The sequence below is a fragment of the Pelodiscus sinensis genome, chromosome 13, assembly GCF_049634645.1.
Source record: "Pelodiscus sinensis isolate JC-2024 chromosome 13, ASM4963464v1, whole genome shotgun sequence".
NCBI lineage: Eukaryota > Metazoa > Chordata > Testudines > Trionychidae > Pelodiscus > Pelodiscus sinensis.
In genome coordinates this window covers 2,481,476-2,498,532 of record NC_134723.1, presented here as the reverse complement: position 1 = coordinate 2,498,532, position 17,057 = coordinate 2,481,476, and the positions used below count along the sequence as shown (strand labels likewise).

Sequence of the window (17,057 nt, the reverse complement as noted above, 5' to 3'; positions counted from 1 at the left end):
CTACCCTTTGGTATTTCCTCCCCAGGGAGGTACTGACACACGCTGTGAGCTGCTGACTGAGAAACTAAACAAATCAAAGGAGGCAAATCTCTCCCTGTGAGGCACTGTCTCCAGTTCTTCAATATTTTCCGTGGCTTTTCTTTACACCCTCTTCAATTTTGTTGGATCCAGCACGAGCCAATAAGCCAAGCATTCCCTTTATAAGCTCGATTTTGAAAGACCTGGTCAAAAAATGAGAAATGATTCTTTCTGGTGACGTTTTCCGAGAAGGAGGCCCCTGTTGTTTTCCACAAATTATTCATTTATTTAAAAAAAAATCAAAGCTCGTATCAAAAAATGTTGATGAAAATGGCCATTGGCGTGTATTTTTCAAACTATATCTTTAAAAAAGCATTTTTCACACACGTCTTTGACAATGTCGACAATTTGTTGGCAAACCAATTCATTCTTTAAAAAAGCCACGTTGCTGTCAAAGAGCTTTTCATCCAAAACTTTCAGCCAGCTGGACTGCATGCCTGGCACAGGAGTAAAGGGTATACAAGCCCGTTCCACCCCCTCCAGTCTCCCATTAACCCCTGAAGGAGCTACCAAGACTTTGGGGCTGGCGGCAGGTTCATGACCCCGACTCTCCCTCCGAAGAGCTGGGCGAGGGGGAGCAAAGAGAAGGGAGAGCTTTGGCCGGCATCTCAGTACAATCCCCTTGCCCAGGAAAGACGGCGCAGATGTGCCTTGTCACTGGAGTACAATCTCTCCTAGCGTTGCTCCTGGGGTGACGCTGCTGATGCATTGTTCATAGTGGTGACACCAGCCACACTCCAGACCCAGACGGAAGTTAGGAGGCTAAGCATCAGGGCCTAAGCTAGCAGAAACTCTGCACTTCCCATTGCTTTCCTTGCTAATTCACGTCTCCTCTGGCCTCCCTCACACAGCAGCAGTGCACGGCTCATTCGCACATACGGGGAATCCCTAACAAATCCCTAACGAAGGCCACGGAGCTGTCAGTTCAAATCCCTCCGTGTCTCGTGGGCTGCCTGAAGTCTCCCACTGCCCCCACCTCAGCAGCCACAGAATGGGGGTCGGGGAGAGATTGTACAAGGAGCTGGTTTGGAATGGGGCTCTGTGTGGTGCGAGGAGGCTTAGGGGGAGCCAGATAATGCGGGTACGATGAACGTACGCTTCTGCATGAACGTCCCCGTGATTTAAAAAACCCAGCACCGCTCCGGCAGGCTCCCTAGGTCTAAAAATAAAGTTTACGCCCATACGCAAAATGAATGTCATGAAAGAGGCCTGTTTCCTGTCATGGCCAGCTGGCAGGGAGTGCTCTTGGCTATCCGCCACTACTGGTTGGTCTGAGGGGAAGGACAGGCAAGTCTGTGGAGTGGGCTAGTTTGCGGCCTTGCAGATTTAGTGTCTACAAAGCCACAGGTCTCCACTAGAAGGGTGTGGACCAGAGGAACCTGGGGGCTACGCACAGGACAGAAACTCAGGGCTTGCCCCTGCGCCCCTCAGAGCCGGCAGGGCCCCTTTGAGGCACGCGTGAATGGAGAGCGGCCGCTGGTGAGAGTTCGGTGAGAGACGCCAGCTCTCGCCAAGGCTCGCGGCCTCAAGGGAGCACAGACAAATTCATTGCTGGGAAGCAGTCTGTGTGTGAGCGTGGCCACGGCGCGTCTCGGGCCTGCGATGTGTTTGGACTCCATGAATTGTTTGTGAGATGCTGCCTGCGTTAATCTCCCTACTCGGAGAGGGTGGGTCAGACCGGAAGATCTCGATGGTCCCTTCTGGTCTTAAAAGTCCAGGAGGTGCCTGAGCAGAGCTGCGTGGGAGGCTCCAGCCGGGAACAACAACAGGCGCTGCCCATCAGACCTGCAGAGGTTTGTGGGGAGCCCCGCGCCGGAAGAGCCAGGGGGCTGTGGGTCAGGATTGAGGTGCACGGTGGGGGACCAAGACTGGAAGGGCAGGGGGTGCTGTCGGACAGGACTGAGGTGCCCAGGCAGAGCTGGATAGGGGTTGAGGACTGGAACAGCAGGGCAGGGGAGGGGGAGGCACTGGGAAGCCCTGTAGATCAGGCCTGAGATGCAGCAGCTGAGCTGCGGGGAAGATTCACTCTGTCCCAGCTGGCTCCAGGACTGTGGCTCAAGCCAGTGTTGTTCCCAAATGGACCCTCACGTCACGATCAGCCTCCATTTCAAGGCCGCTCCTGCATCTCTGTCAACAGCTCATGACAGAGAAACGCAGCCCCCACCTCCCTGGACCAGGGCTGAAGATGAAGCACAGAAAGCACGTTCATCTCCCAGTGGCTGTCAGCCGAATGAGCTTCATTCTGTCCCCAAGAGCCTGTCTGCCTTAATCTTACTGCAAATCCTGCCCTTTAAAATGCTTGGGCCACATTCTGCGCCCGACTGCTGCATGAAGGCGGAGAAACTCCATGAGTGTTGGGGGAATTACCCCGGGTGTACATGAGAGCACAATGTGCCGCTCTGACCCCACTCCTAATTGTTCTCATCATCGTTACTAAGTCTTGAACAGGGGAAAACAGGGCAATGAGGCGCAGTGAAAACCTCCGTCCCAGCAGTGGCCCGAACCCACGCCACAAAAACCCCAGTCCCCTGGGAGGGGAAAGGGACGGTGGTCTGTGAGAAAGAAAAAGCATTCGGAAGAGCCTCGGAAATGACAACCCAGGAGATTTTATCCAGCAACCGTCGAGTAGCCCAAATAAGCCTCTTGCAGCATTTACGTACCAAGGACACAATTCTGCCCAAGTTCAGTGACAGAGGCAGTGTCGCCACAGCCTCACAAAGACCTAATCTGAGGGTGTTTGGGGGGGGGTGTTAAAATTAAATCCACTCTCATCACCAAGGCTACGTTGACACTAGGAAACTATTTTGAAATTAGTAAATTCAACTTCATAACTCCCGAATTGTTCAAAATAGCACATCCTCACTACGGGGAAACCTCAAAATGAGTCCGAGGCAGGCTCCGTGAATGTGGATGTGCTACCTCAGACTTAGCACCCCCGGAAGTACTGGGGAGTAATTAGTCCGAAGTAGCGGAACCGGAGTGGCCACACTACCGTTATTTCGAAATTACTATTTCGGAATTAGCGTTCCTCCTGAGGAAAAGCAGGAGTACAGATTTCAAATTCCGCAGCCCATTATTTCAAAATTATAGAGTTGGTAGTGTGAACACTCTGCTTATAAATTCAAACTTGGGGGGGGGTCCTTTCAAAATGAAGTTCTAGTGTAGACCAGGGCTAAGAGTGTGGTCTAGTGGTTGGCTACAAAGGGTCAAAACAGCACCGAGCACTGCGGAGACAAAGCTCTGAAGGGCAAAATAGTTCCACTCCCGTTTTAAAAAATGGGGCTTTGAGGAAGTGCAAAGTTTTCCACAGAAAGGGTCTATTCTCCTCACATTTTCCTTCATTTCTCATTTGAAAACCTCAAACCAGTTTTTCAGCCAATTGGTTTTGGTTACTAAAAATGCGTCGTGGCCAAGTTTAAATGTTCAGGGGACAGTTCTATTAACTGAGCGATTCTAATTTATATTCTGGTGACTTATCCTCACTTGCCCTGTGAATGTGCCACATCTCCTAGCTCCCAACCAACACCACAGTCCAGTTAGCTTGTCCAGGAACCTGATGCAAAGCCCCATTACGCCCTCCTTCATCCGTGGGTGATCGGTACGACATAATGATGTTGCAGTGACAGTCAAAGAGCTAGAAAAGTGTTGTCACCTCTGTCTGTAAAGCCCTCACCACTAGGTGTGATGCTCTGCCTGCCTCTAGTGGTTGCTTGGCCACAGAGGGTGACGTGCCTGCCACAGGTGTGGCCAAGAGACAGAGATATGTTAGCTCAGGCAATAAAGCTGCATGCACTAAAATCCAGACACTGAACGCTCAAGCCCTGCTGCTGACAACTGCCCGGAGCACTATTGTTACAGACCCAGCTATCAGACAGACACAAGCCAAAATGTGTCAAGTGGAATATGTATATAAGGAAGTAACTGATGGACCAGCCACGGATGAGACCAGAGTGTCCCACGCATTTCATGGAGAGATTAAAATCCCATTTTTAATTATAATCCATGGGCTGGGTGTCCAGATAAGACTCTTCTCCCCCTTAATCTGCAGTACAGTTGCTCCCTGATGGCTTTGCAGAAAGATCACAGACAGAATTTGGCATTTATGTTGTAACCAAACATTTAGCCATTGGCGTTATTTGTTAAGCACTTTATTGGATCCAGCACCACTCAATGGGGAAATCTGCTGCCCCTCAGGGTCTCTGTTTCTCTTCCTTCTTTTCCTCCTTTATCCGTTTCTTTCCCTCTTTTGTGCCTGCTTCTGTCCTCCTTTCTTGCCTTTGCATGTCATCTCTTCCAGAACCTCCCAGTTATTCCATCCCATAAGCTTTTTTCCCCACCAGTCTCATTACAATTAACAATCAAAGAGTTAACACTGACATTTAAAGTCCCATCATTAGGTTTCAGAGTTAACACTGTGTTGCGATTACTGTGGGACAGGAGGAATTCTCACCACTCAAAATGATTGTTAGCCTGCAGGCTCTGGATGACTCCACGTACTGAATTTATTGCTTGATTATAGGTATTTGGGGGGAGGGGGTAAATCCCATGATGTCAATGATAACAGTCCCCCCCAGCTTTTGGTCTCATGCTTTTGACCTTACACCTCCCAACGCACCGAGATACTTAGCGTTTGGCAGCCCCACTTGTTGCTGGGCAATGTCACAGATGCACACAGACCATGCACGTGTGGAGATCAATGGATAGCTACACTCTGCCTTTTGACCGGTCACACCTGCCTGTTCGTCTTCCATCCGCTTAAGGCCATGCTGTGCTTGAATGAGCAGCCTGGAACATTCAGCTTTTGTAATACGTAATTAACCCCCAGCAGCTTGGCGAGGAAGTCAGCTTTCCAGCCTACGGGAGCAGACGGCTGTTTCCAGCCATGTGCATCGGATCCAAGCTCGTGAGAGCCCTTGCTCCATCTCGCAGGCCAGGCACTCGCTGTATAAAGCTACAGGCTACCCAATGATGTGACGCAATGGGTGGGAGATTCAATTATTGACGTCTAGATTTACTTTTCCCATTCATAACACACCTGCCAGTTAGTCTGCCGGGGCTAAAACAGTTTAGAGCTGTACAATCCATACTGCTCTTCAAATATCCACTCTAGGGCTGGGAATTTGGGGGATAGAATCAGAGAAGGCTGCACCTCTTGACTATTTTCCCAGCTTGGAAGCTTGACTCACTCCAGCAAACGGTCAGGAAAACAGAAACAGGCCCTGACCACAAACTGGGGCCCAGATTTCCAATTGCTCCCTTTTGCATGCCCCAAGTTAGGGAGTTGTCAAGGGCTATGGATTTTGGTTCAGTGTCTTGATTAATCCAGAGAATGTTGCTCATGCAACGCCTGTTTGAGCTTCTGGAAACTGACATCATTAGTGAAACCAGTGACTCTGGAGACCTTGCGTCAGAGGCTGACCGGATGTTGTTCTTCCTCTTGCTTCAACACTAGTTCACAGTCGCTAGAACCGTAGCCTCAGACGGTATCAGGAACAGGATTGCCTCTTTGTAAGTATTCTTCCCCTCTGGCGACCGGATCGCATGGCTTGTGTCTGACGTTCTCTTGACGCCGTGTCATCCCACTAAAATCTTATGTTGTGGGGACACACTGTGGTACCAGAGCTGTCACCACACACCTGAGTGTGCCACTGCGTGGCATCACTCTTGGAGATATTTCAGGGCATGTTTAGTGTTCTCAGGCTGGTTGCGTGGGCAAGGGACAGCCGCAGTCCGGTCACAATGGAAACCGCTTGTGACAATACCACGGTGGCAAGGCATCCCTGGCTTAAGCAGCACAACGATCTCTCTTCTTCCCTATAGCACTTACGAGCACTTTCAGCCAACGGCTGCACCTTACTGAAAACTCAAGGCCAGATTTGGCCCTCGGTAGTGCCTGTGCAAAGCCCCAGACTTCAGAGCAGGTTGCAAGAGTGCAACCGTGGGCAGATTTTAGTCCTCGGGCTGCAGCCATTGTCAACTGCCTCACTGCAATGTGCATCTAGTGTTGGGAATTGGCCGGCTCTGTAAAAACAAACACTGCCCAGGACACATTCCACAGTGAGCTGGAAACAGACTGGGCCATCAAGTTACCTCTGTTGCTTAGCTCTCCATACAGAGAGGCTGTACATAGAAGACGATGCCTGGCCCATAGTTACAGCACGGAAGAGGAAGACAATATAAAAATAAAAGGCACTAAAGTAAACCCATCTCAAGAATAGCCCTGGTTTTAGTGAGAACCTCAGTGAGCTGAAATCCAGTTATACACTGTCCGTTGGCTCTGGGCCGATATTACGCCTGTGAAAGGCCATCTGGGTTGGCAAAATAGTCGGCTTGCAGGAGTCGCTGTTTCCCTGCAAAGCAGGTTAGAATTGACCCGTTGAAAGCTGATTGTTCCTCAAAGCCAAATGGCACGTTTCCCTCCGTGGTCCCGTCTTGGGCACTAAGTGTGGGGCATCTACACACTCAGCCCCTCCATCGTAGGAGACCAGGAAAGGTTTGTGTTGCCCCACAGGGACCCTACAGCTCTTCATCTCCCTGATTCAAGCCCCTGTAGGGACTCTCATGAGACGAGAAACCCTGAGTGAGCCACCGTGATCATGGAAAAGTCTATTTTCAAATCTGCTTTCTCGGGCGGGTTCCCTCTTTCCCTACAAACTAGCTGGGGTTTGTTGAAATCTTTAGCAAACAAAGGGAGTCCCTTTGAGATGTGGCAGCATCCAACAGGCAGTGGGCGATAAAACAGCGACACGGTGACAAAGGGAGCATTTTCACTCACTCATTTAGCCCTCAAAATTGAATAAACTCAGTTGCAGGCGCTGGGCAACACAGCACCACAGGGGCTGTTCAGAAATCAGTGCCAAGAGGCCGTATAGGTTTGAAAGCCTGGCCTGAGCTGTGAAACGTATTATACACTGGTCACGTTTAGCACTCACCGCCGCGGCGCCTCCTGCTGGTCACTTGAGGGATCTGCTTTCCCACCTCAGAGCGCCCTCTGCTGGTCGGTATCTCAGCCTCTGGCGCAGGCCATCTGCTGGTTCAACCTCATGTCCCTGCCTGTCCACAGTGCCCTTTCCTTCTTAGTCCTGCCCTATGTCAGTGCCCCTGCACTCTGGGGTTCTAGGAACCCCAATTCCCCTAGACCCACCTTGTCTCAGTAACCCACGGCCAGCCGTCATCTAGCCCCTTACCCTGGGGCACAGTGCCGTGTGACATGGCTGCTCATCACTGGCAAGGGAGTGTGGGCCTGCTGCCTTTGCCGCCTCCCTAGTCCCCTCAGGCCTTACCTCAGCCCCTGCAGCCCAGGAGTAGGGCCAGGCCGGGCTCCCCAGCTCTGCCTGCCTTTCCCCAGCCCTGCTCTGTCCCAGGAAGCCTCCAGCTTCCCTGGCAGCCAGGTCCCTCCTGCAGCTGGAGCAAGAGAGTGTGTTCTCCTCCACGCCAGAAGCCATATTATCCATACAGCCCCAGCTGTGCCCTAACTGGCTGCCTCTGCCTCAGCCGCTGTCTCCACAGCCCCAGCCCTCCCCCAGGGCTGGATTTAACCCTTCTTGGGCCAGCACAGGGCAGACGCCCCCTCACAACACTTCGTATTCCAAAGAGTGTTTATTTCATGCAGACTGACAGCGAGGGAAGGGAATGGATTAGAATCTCTCAAAACGATGCCTTTAACATTCAGAAAGGTCTAGGGGACATTCCCCTTCCCTTCAAGGTCCAGGCTTTCCCTCAGATGTCTGGCTGACTGCTTACCTCACCTCATCTGCCCGCACTTCAGAACGAAGGGAAAATTTGCCTTGGATGCCTCGACTGGCTGAAGACATCAGATTCCCTTGATCCCACTTTTCCTGGGCCCTGCCGGCACTGCCGGTGTCACTGCCCTTGCCAGTGTAACACCGGCTACGCAGCTACAACTGGGAGGCAGGGCAAGTCCTCTCAGTTGCTGCAATTAAAAAACCACAGGAGGCGGAGACCTGTTCTAAATCCTAGAACAGAAGAACTGGAAGGGACCTCGAGAGTCATCGAGTCCAGTCCCCTGCCCCCTTGGCAGGACCAAATACTGTCTAGACCATCCATGGTAGAGCAGGCGCTAGCTTGGGTCTTCTCCAGACATTTCTGCCCCCGTGGGGCGTCATAATCCCCTCGCTGCCACCAGAACGCCCCTCTGTGCGGCTCCCCCAGGCGGAGCTCTTCACTCTTGCACAGCGTCTGGTGTTAGCCATTCGGACTACGGCGCTCACCACACCTAGCAGAATCGAGACCACAGAGGGTGAGGGCTGGAAGAGACCTCAGGAGGCCCTGCTCAAGCAAGACCCACCCCAACAAAATCGTCCCAGCCAGGGCTTTGTCACGCCTGACCTTAAAAACCTCATAGGGTGGAGATTCCACCCGCCCCAGCTAACCCGTTCCAGTGCTTCCCCACCCTCCCAGTGAGGTAGTTTTTCAGCCCACCTCCTGGCTTTCAGAAATCTCAGACAGCAGAGGCAGCCCGTGTCTATCACACTGGGGGGAGCGGAAAGGGGGTGAGCTGACCTACCCAATATTATGACCAAGTCCTTTTAGATTCTGCCAGCTGCACAGAGACACCCACCCCTCACTGGGGATGCGCGTTCAGGGATGTGGGTAAAGCCTTCTCCTCCTTCTGAGGAAGGATCTCTGCAGGGCGTGCGTTTCAGTCAGACATTTGCAGTCTCCACCCCCACACACATATTAATCTCACTTACGCCAAATGTCACAGGCCAGGAACCCTGTTGTGGTTACCACTGCTTTCCCAGGAGGGGGAACAGCCACAGTTCACAACAATTTATTCCAGTTTCCATCCTGCTGTTACAGCACCGCACGACAGAGGGGACTCTCCCACACAATTGTCAGGCGAGAACAGGACGGGATTTGCCCCATAACCCTAATCACTCTCAAATTAGTAAACTGCTCCCATTGTTTATCTGTCTGTCTAATCCAGGGGTGGGGAAACTAAGGCCTGGGGGCCAGATGTGGCCCCCAGCTTGCCTGGATCTGGCTCCCCAAGGCTCAGGGCTCCCCACTCCACTCTGAGCACTGGGAAGCCCGCGCTGGTGCTCCTGTCCTCTCGCCGACATTCCCCCTCTCCCCCCGCATGGCTGGAGCACACAAAATCTACTAGCCTGGGCCCCCCTAGACTCTGGTGTGTCAAGGGAATTTCGGGAGTGTCTTTCTCCTTCTCAGTCAGGGGCCATGTCAGCGAAGGGAGTCTTGTTTGTTTGTTTTTTACTCCTCACTTGTGTGTGGCCTCTGCCTAATTTTTCTGTGGGTCAGTGGCCCCCGACGCAAAAAAATGTCCCTGCCCCTAATCTAATCTAATCGGACAGACTAGCTAGCTGTATGTATTAGATCCAGAGATTATTCATGCATTAGTTAATTGAAAGGGTGCCAAGGCACTGTGCTATCACACAACAGGGAGAGTTCTCAGGTGAAATTAGGGCTAGCTAGCTGCCTTTCTCTCAGATAGGGCTCCAAGCACTGTACCACGGAGGGGTGAAACACGATGGCTGTGTCTACACTGGCACCTTTTTCCGGAAAAGCTTTTCCGGAAAAAGGACTTTTGCCCGAGCGGGAGCAGCGTAGCTTTTCCGGAAAAGCGGCTGATTTTGTACAGTACAGCGTCGTTGCTTTTCCGGAAATTCAAGCGGCCAGTGTAGACAGCTCACAGCTTATTCCGGAAAAGCGGCTGCTTTTCCGGAATAAGTGGCCCAGTGTAGACACAGCCAAAATGAAACTAAACCGGCAATTATTTGAAATGCACTCTATTCTCCTTCTCCAATGTAGTGCAGAGGAACAGGGTAGAGTCCTTTTAAAAACATGGTGAGCTCTGGCCTGTGCCTGACACTTCAGTCAACCTGTGTTGCTCAAGGATCTGAACAATTCGAGACATACGCAAGCCAACCTAAGCCCCTTGCCTCTGCGGGGAATAATGGGGAGGGCACAACCACTGCCACCACGTGGCCCAGCCTCCCCCGGTGATCCCCCAAGCCGCATACTCAAGCATGGGGTGCCATGGGGGGAGAAGGCGGGGCGATGGTAGGAAGGGGCGGGGCTTGAGGGCTGGAAATGGACAGGCCCCGCCCTCCCAGGCCAGATTGTAAGACTGGCCCGTGGGCTGGGAGTTTGAGGCCCCTGGTTTAGATTATTACCAGACACAGCGCCATGGCAACATGAAGCAACCAACACCGTAGCGCTGAGTGTTCTGAAAATCTACCACCGAGAATCGTGAGATTTGGAACTTCCCATCCCAAGGTATCAAAGCGCCTTTCCGGGATCTTTACTCTCCACTGACAGACACACGGGCATCGGCACAGAGGCAAAATCTCACTCACCGAGTCCACAGCCAAGCTGGGTAGAGAAGCCGGCGTTCTGACTTCCAGTCCCATCCCCTACCCAGGGGAGCCAGTGGCTTCTGCTCCCGTGAGATAAGGAAAGGCAACTCACTTTATGAATAATTAATCCTTCTCTCCTTCCAGCCGAGGTTCTGACAGAGCTTTGCAAACTGGCATTAATTAAACCTCAGCAGAGGTGGTTGGGGAATTTTTCTGTGGAAATAGCGATTCCTCAAAGCTGGAACTTTTAGGGAGAAACGCGTCTGTTTTGATGCAACTTTCCTCGGGAACCTCATTCCACGAGGAGTAACGGTAGTTCGGAATAGGAAGCCTAATCCGAACTACCTAGTTCGTGCCACGTGTAGCCGCGGGCACGGAGTCCGAACTAGCGGACATTTAAAAATGGCGGCGCCCAGCAATATGCAAATGAAGCCCGGGAAATTCAAATCCCAGGCTTCATTTGCAACTCTGGTTGCCTACATTAACCACCCTAGTTCGAACTAGGGTGATAGTGTAGACATACCCCCAAATACTGAAACTGTGAACTGCTTTGTTTCCTAGCCAGCCTGATTCACCACACTGCAGGGAGTCTGAGAAGACACACAGAACCCCATCAGTGGCCACGGAAATGTAGCTGCTGCTGAGGTGGAAGACCGCAGAGGTTGAAGCCCACCACGCCCCAGTAATGCCAGAAAGTGGGAGAGAGTTCTGTGTGGGGCTAAAATCGCCAGGGAAACTCACAGCCACAAAGGCACTCACCCTTCGACACATCTGAACGAGACATCTGGGTGTATACGCCTGTCCTTTCCTTATTCCTCTGCTATATCCTTGCTTTTCCTCACTGTTTATGTTCCAGCAGCAATCAGCTGTTCCAGATTACATCAGGGCAGTAGGGTCTGCACTCCCAGAATTAATCCTTACTCTGAAGAGTTACAAGCCAGAAAGAAAAGTCATAATTGTTATTCCTATTTCACAACCCGGAAAGCGAGGTGCAGGGAGACAAGGTCATGCTGCAAGTCTGTAACAAAGGCAGAAATTGAATCCAAAATGCCTGGCTTTTACTCTAGTACTTCATCCCCCACACTATCCTTCCTCCAAATGCCTGGCCCCTTTATTACCTCTTTTCTCATCCCTATTACCTTTCACTGCCAATCAAGATCTGGCACAGTGTGGTACCAACAGCAGAGCTTGTGACAGTCACTGGTTTGAAAAATCAAGGACAGAACAGCCATTTTGCTGCAAAATGACAATTTATTACACCCTGGCTGTATATGGACCTAATGTCAGCAATTGTGAACCTATTTCTGTCCAACTTTAATACCAGTTAAATGAGCAGAAGAAAAAGTTATGGCTGAAATATTAACTATTTCATGTAAATAGTGAGCGATAAAGCTCGTTTTTCTGTTGCACCAGTTTGAAGTCATTTTTTCCTCTTAATATTGCTGCCATGCTGTAGTGCAGCAAATGCTGCTTAAATTGCAGGATCTCTGAAGCAGCTTTGTTTTGTGTTTGTACAGCACCTAGCGCAAAAGGGGACTGGTCCGTAACTCAGGCACCTGGGAGCTATCACATATAGTAAATAACACCATTTCTAAGAGGCAACGTGAACATGATGGAATCACTGTGAAAAGGAATCATCAGGAGAACTGTTCCATCGCAGCCCATGCATTGGAGTCAACCACTTGAACCCAGAGCCCCCAAGCCCAGGTAAGCACCTGCTTTCAAGAGTAGCCTGTCCAGGTTTTCCCAGGACCCTCCCTTTTGGGAGGTAGCTGTCTTTGAAATCTGCCCAGTGCATACGGCCAGCTGTCCAGTTTTTTGGGCTCAGGATGGTTCCAGATGTCATGGGGGTTTTTGTACTTCCGACGTGGTGACCCTAAATTCAAGCCCTTGCTGACATCATCCTGAATACAGCAATATTATTATTTGGCACATGCAATTCAGTCAAACCAAGCCACAACATCTGGCTGAAACAGCGGAAGATCAGAAAACTCCTCGCATGGTCAATGAGACACATTGATCTAAATTCTGTTCTCGGCTACGTACATGGATTTCCCATTGGAGACCAAGAGGAACAGCCAGCAGAATTGGTCACAGCATTTTTCATGAGGAACAATGTAGCGATGGCCAGAGCTTGGGAGGCCAAGTTTCACTGTTATCTCAGTGACAAATCCCTGTCCAAGAACACACTGCCATAGTCAGACAAGGAAAATGGTAATCGTCACCAGCTGCGAACTGCACAACAAGTGCATCCACTGGACATAAAGGCAGCATTGAGAGTGCCCTATTCAGCATGCTAGCTTTGGCCACCAGTGGAGAGCCTTTGAATGGCAGCCCTGGAAAGGTAAAGATCAGAGTGAAGATCATAGGGCTAAAGAATTTGGGAGTCACTCGACCACCATAGGTGTTTTAGTGGGATGGTTTTCACTAAAGTGAGGCAGTCGCCCCCTGCAGTATAACATTGTGCTGTGCTGTGCTGTGCAGTGCTGTGCAGTGCTGTGCTGTGCAGCAGTGAGGGGGGAAGGTTTTCATGTAACGGTTTGTCATCAGAAAATGATGAAAACAAAATGCTGATCCGTCAAAACTGAAAATGTGCCTGGAAATGTCTCCATTTGGATGAGATTTCCACTCTGCAGGTCTCCTGGGCCCAGAGGGTAATTTCTTGTCGGACAGAGAGGCAATGCTTCACTCCAGTGCCTGGGGCAGTCCTCTGGGGTGTCGGAGATACACGTTTGCGACCCTGCTCTAAATCTTCAACCACTTGAACCCACAGCTCCGGGGAGCACCTGGTTTCATCCTGATCCAAAAGAGGAAAAAATTCACACCTCAAAAATGTTCCCGGGGCAGGAGAAGCCTTTTCTGCCCAGCTCCGCCCCAAAACAATCCATAACCATCCTGAAGGGGAGAAGGGTAGCTACTCTCTAGGCCTGTCTGAGGGAAGCAACCAGGTAGCGTGGACAGGGTATGAGCTGATGCAATGTGAACAGTTTCCATCCCCGCGAGGGACACGGCTTACAAGGACCCTCGGACTGTAACACCTACTGGTCACTGCTAGCCTGGAGGTCTTTGAGGAACCTGCACCTGACGTTTAGCTGTCATCTCTGCTTTCATCAAACATCAGTTCCCACCTGCTCCTTGCTCTGGGCCGTATTCTGCCAGGCTTTCTAGCACCAAGACATGCCCTGCTCTGGAACCATGACCCACTGCTCAGAGGGCAAGGGACGAGTGAGTGCAAGTGACCCCGGTAGAATCCGTCCTAGTGTTTCTAATGGAGTTGAAACTGACTTGGATCTTTCCACCCACCTGCCTTGATTGTGTGTCAGACTCCACCAAGCCCTGCGAAAATGTCTCGTCGGCTGCCAAAACCACCTGTGCTGCTCACACGTTGGGTGTTGATACAGGTGGGCAGATGTTGAGAATGTAGGAAAATGTTACCTAGCAGCCTGTAGACCCCCAAAATAACCCCAGCCACTCGATGTGGACCCTGCACCATTTTCTACAGCCGTCGCCTGGCGTCCGCAAGGAGGGATTAAACGTCGTGGTGCACATGGCTGCAGGCCACGGTTTTGCTTCAGCAGACCTGGTGAGCCAGAAGAAAAGTGCAAGTGCAGCCCATGGTGGCTGTGAACCCAGTCCCCAGTGCCCCATAACCTGCTCTATTTTTCACCCTGCCTTCAGAAAGCTTTTGTGGAGCTGTAAACTAGGAGGGTGAGATTTGTTCTGCTGTCAGCAGCATTGCAGGGCAAAGGCGCAGCGGCGCTCCCTGCGAGGGAGATACATCAGGAGCGGAAGGAGGACGGGGGAGTTTGCAATGTAGAAGGATTGGAACCAAGGGTGGTTAAAGATCTTGCAGATGGAGCCTTCGGGGATTGCCACAGAAAGTCGTCCAGCGCCCTCTAGTGGAAGCAGAGGGCTTGGTACTAGTTGTGCTTAGTCTCTCAAGCAGAGTAACTATAAAGGGCCAAAAATTTTAGAGGGGTAGCTGTGTTCGTGTGTCACGGAAAAAAACAAGGAATAGTCCTGCAGCACCTCAAGGGATGTCTACACTAGGTGCTTATTTCGGAATAAGCTATTTCAGAATAACAACTCCCAAAAGAACTCTTTCGAAATAGCACGTCCAGACTACAGGGAAATGAGTCCGAGGCAGGCTCCCCTAATGCGGACATGCTACCTCGACTTAGAGCCCCAGTAGGCACTGGGGAGTCATTGGTTTGAATGGCCCTGGGGAGGGGCTATTTCAAAATAGCAGCAGTGGAACGTCCACACTACCACTATTTCGAAGTAGGCGTTACTCCTCATGGACTGAGGGTTTATTATTCCAGAATAAGAAACCTGTCATCTTGAAATCATCTCGAAATAACGGGCATGCTGTGTGGGTGCTCACCTTGCTATTTCCAAATGCCGTGAGTTACTTTGAAATAACGCTGCAGTGCAGACATGCCCTTAGACACTAACAAGACATATAGATGGTATCATGAGCTTTGGTGGGCACAACCCGCATGGGCTGTTTTAGCCTACATGTTTTGTTATAGTCTCCAAGGTGCTGCAAGACTCTTTGTTGTTTTTTATAGAGAGCCAGCTGCGCCTCCCTTTTGCACCAATGGCTAATTCTTGACCCAGAAGAGGTTCTGCAGAATGGGTCCTGTGAGTTAAAAGCCAGCCCCAGCTGGTCAAAGGCCCTGATGCTGCTCAGAATGATTCATGTGCCTAACTTCGGACACGGTCAATCGTTCCACTGACATCAATAGGACAAGACACAGTGCTTGGAGGTAAACACATGCGTAAGTCTTTGTGGGATTGGGACATAATTCCTTTACAACTGTATTAGTCTTATACATTCATAGAATCATAGAATCATAGGACTGGAAGGGACCTCGAGAGGTCATCGAGTCCAGCCCCCCGCCCTCAAGGCAGGATCAAGCTCCGTCTACACCATCCCTGACAGATGTCTATCTAACCTGTTCTTAAATATCTCCAGAGAGGGAGATTCCACCACCTCCCTTGGCAATTTATTCCAATATTTGACCACCCTGACAGTTAGGAATTTTTTCCTAATGTCCAATCTAAACCTCCCCTGCTGCACTTTAAGCCCATTACTCCTTGTCCTGTCCTCAGAAACCAAGAGGAACAAATTTTCTCCTTCCTCCTTGTGACACCCTTTTAGATATTTGAAAGCCGCTATCATGTCCCCCCTTAATCTTCTTTTTTCCAAACTAAACAAGCCCAGTTCATGAAGCCTGGCTTCATAGGTCATGTTCTCTAAACCTTTAATCATTCTTGTCGCTCTTCTCTGCACCCTTTCCAATTTCTCCACATCTTTCTTGAAATGTGGCGCCCAGAACTGGACACAGTACTCCAGCTGAGGCCTAACTAGTGCAGAGTAGAGCGGCAGAATGACTTCACGAGTTTTGCTTACAACACACCTGTTGATACAACCTAGAATCATATTTGCTTTTTTTGCAACAGCATCACACTGTTGACTCATATTCAACTTGTGGTCCACTATGACCCCTAGATCCCTTTCCGCCATGCTCCTTCCTAGACAAGTATTCCTATACTTGCTTTTGAAAATCACGTAGCCCTTTGTCCCAATAATATCCTAAGGCAAGGAGTTCCACAGGATAATTGGATATTGCCTCAAACTAAGTTTGTTTTCTGCCTTTCTAAGTATTTGGCCTCTGTTTCGAGTGCCCTTTTGTTCTTGAGCGCCACTGAAACGCCTATAAAAGAAATAACTGACAGAGACTTTATGCAATAGACAGCAGCCCAAAGCCATCCTTTGTCTCATAAATCACTGCTATCTCGACTGCTATTCCACCTTTCCAGCTAAGTACAGACTGCCCTAAAGTCATCTGAACAGCTCTCCGTGATTTAACCTCTTCTCCTGCAGCATGGCGCCAATGGCATGGTACCCCGGCAGAGGGTCACAGGGCAACGGAAGGGTCATCCTCAGTTACAGACAGAACAGGTGGCTGCTTGGGGGAGTGCCATTTTGGGGGGTCTGCAGAGCTTGGCTACCCACAAGGCTGCCCCATCTCCCTCTCCAGCAGAGGCAGCAGAGAGAGAAATCTTCATGCCAGACTCCCATTCCGACAGGCAATAGGACGTGAAGTGAAGATAGCTCATAGCCTGACTTGCCAGTCCGGTAGGTTGTCGTCCCACACTTCCTTAGTGTTCCCTACAGCGTATGGATGACAACTACTGGTTTGGGCAATAATTTTCGCAGGGAGGCCTCTTATGAATTTTGTTACCGGCCATGGGCTGGCTCCACCCCTTCCCCAGAAGGGGTGGGGCCTAGGGCAGAAGGGGCATGGCTAGGGACTAGCCTCCCCCCAGAGTTGTGTGGGGTCCAGAGGTTTGGAGTACAACCCAGCCCCACTGCTACCACATTGCCTGACAGCCACCCAGGGTTGCTACGGCTAGTTAAGAGGCTTGCGGCGCCAATTCATGAGCCATTTAAATGGGATTCTGCTGCCTGAGCCACTGCCTAGAAATTCGGTGGCACAGGCAGCAGGATAGCAATAGAAAGCAGCCAGTTGCAGTCCGTGGACTGGATCCAAGTGTTTGGATCCGGCCCCTTGGTCACGTCCGACCAGAGCCGGCCCACAGCATTTTGGCACCTGAGGCAGGGAGCTCGAA

At 50.8% G+C, this 17,057-nt stretch overlaps 2 protein-coding genes across 5 annotated transcripts in view; one reads left to right on the top strand and one right to left on the bottom strand.

Moving 5' to 3' along the window:
• The window catches only part of LOC102448400 (BTB/POZ domain-containing protein KCTD12-like), a 93,557-nt gene extending 81,688 nt beyond the window's left edge, over positions 1 to 11,869 (bottom strand). The window contains exon 1 of one of the 2 annotated variants that reach the window (XM_075896663.1): positions 11,178 to 11,869. In XM_075896663.1, the coding sequence (XP_075752778.1) occupies positions 11,178 to 11,202 (25 nt within the window). In that variant the 5' untranslated portion in view covers positions 11,203 to 11,869. The remainder of the gene's footprint in view (positions 1 to 11,177) is intronic. The other variant, XM_075896660.1, reaches the window with a different exon arrangement.
• LOC106731628 (exocyst complex component 1-like) overlaps positions 10,231 to 17,057 on the top strand; it is a 58,661-nt gene continuing 51,834 nt past the window's right edge. The window contains exons 1-3 of one of the 3 annotated variants that reach the window (XM_075896651.1): positions 10,231 to 10,338; positions 11,936 to 12,125; positions 14,990 to 15,187. Coding sequence is in view for 1 of the 3 variants with exons in the window: in XM_075896649.1 (XP_075752764.1) it covers positions 15,196 to 15,199 (4 nt within the window). In the remaining 2 variants the exon portion in view is untranslated. Of the gene's footprint in view, positions 10,339 to 11,935; positions 12,126 to 14,989; positions 15,200 to 17,057 lie in introns of all 3 variants that reach the window. The other 2 variants (XM_075896649.1, XM_075896652.1) reach the window with 2 other exon arrangements.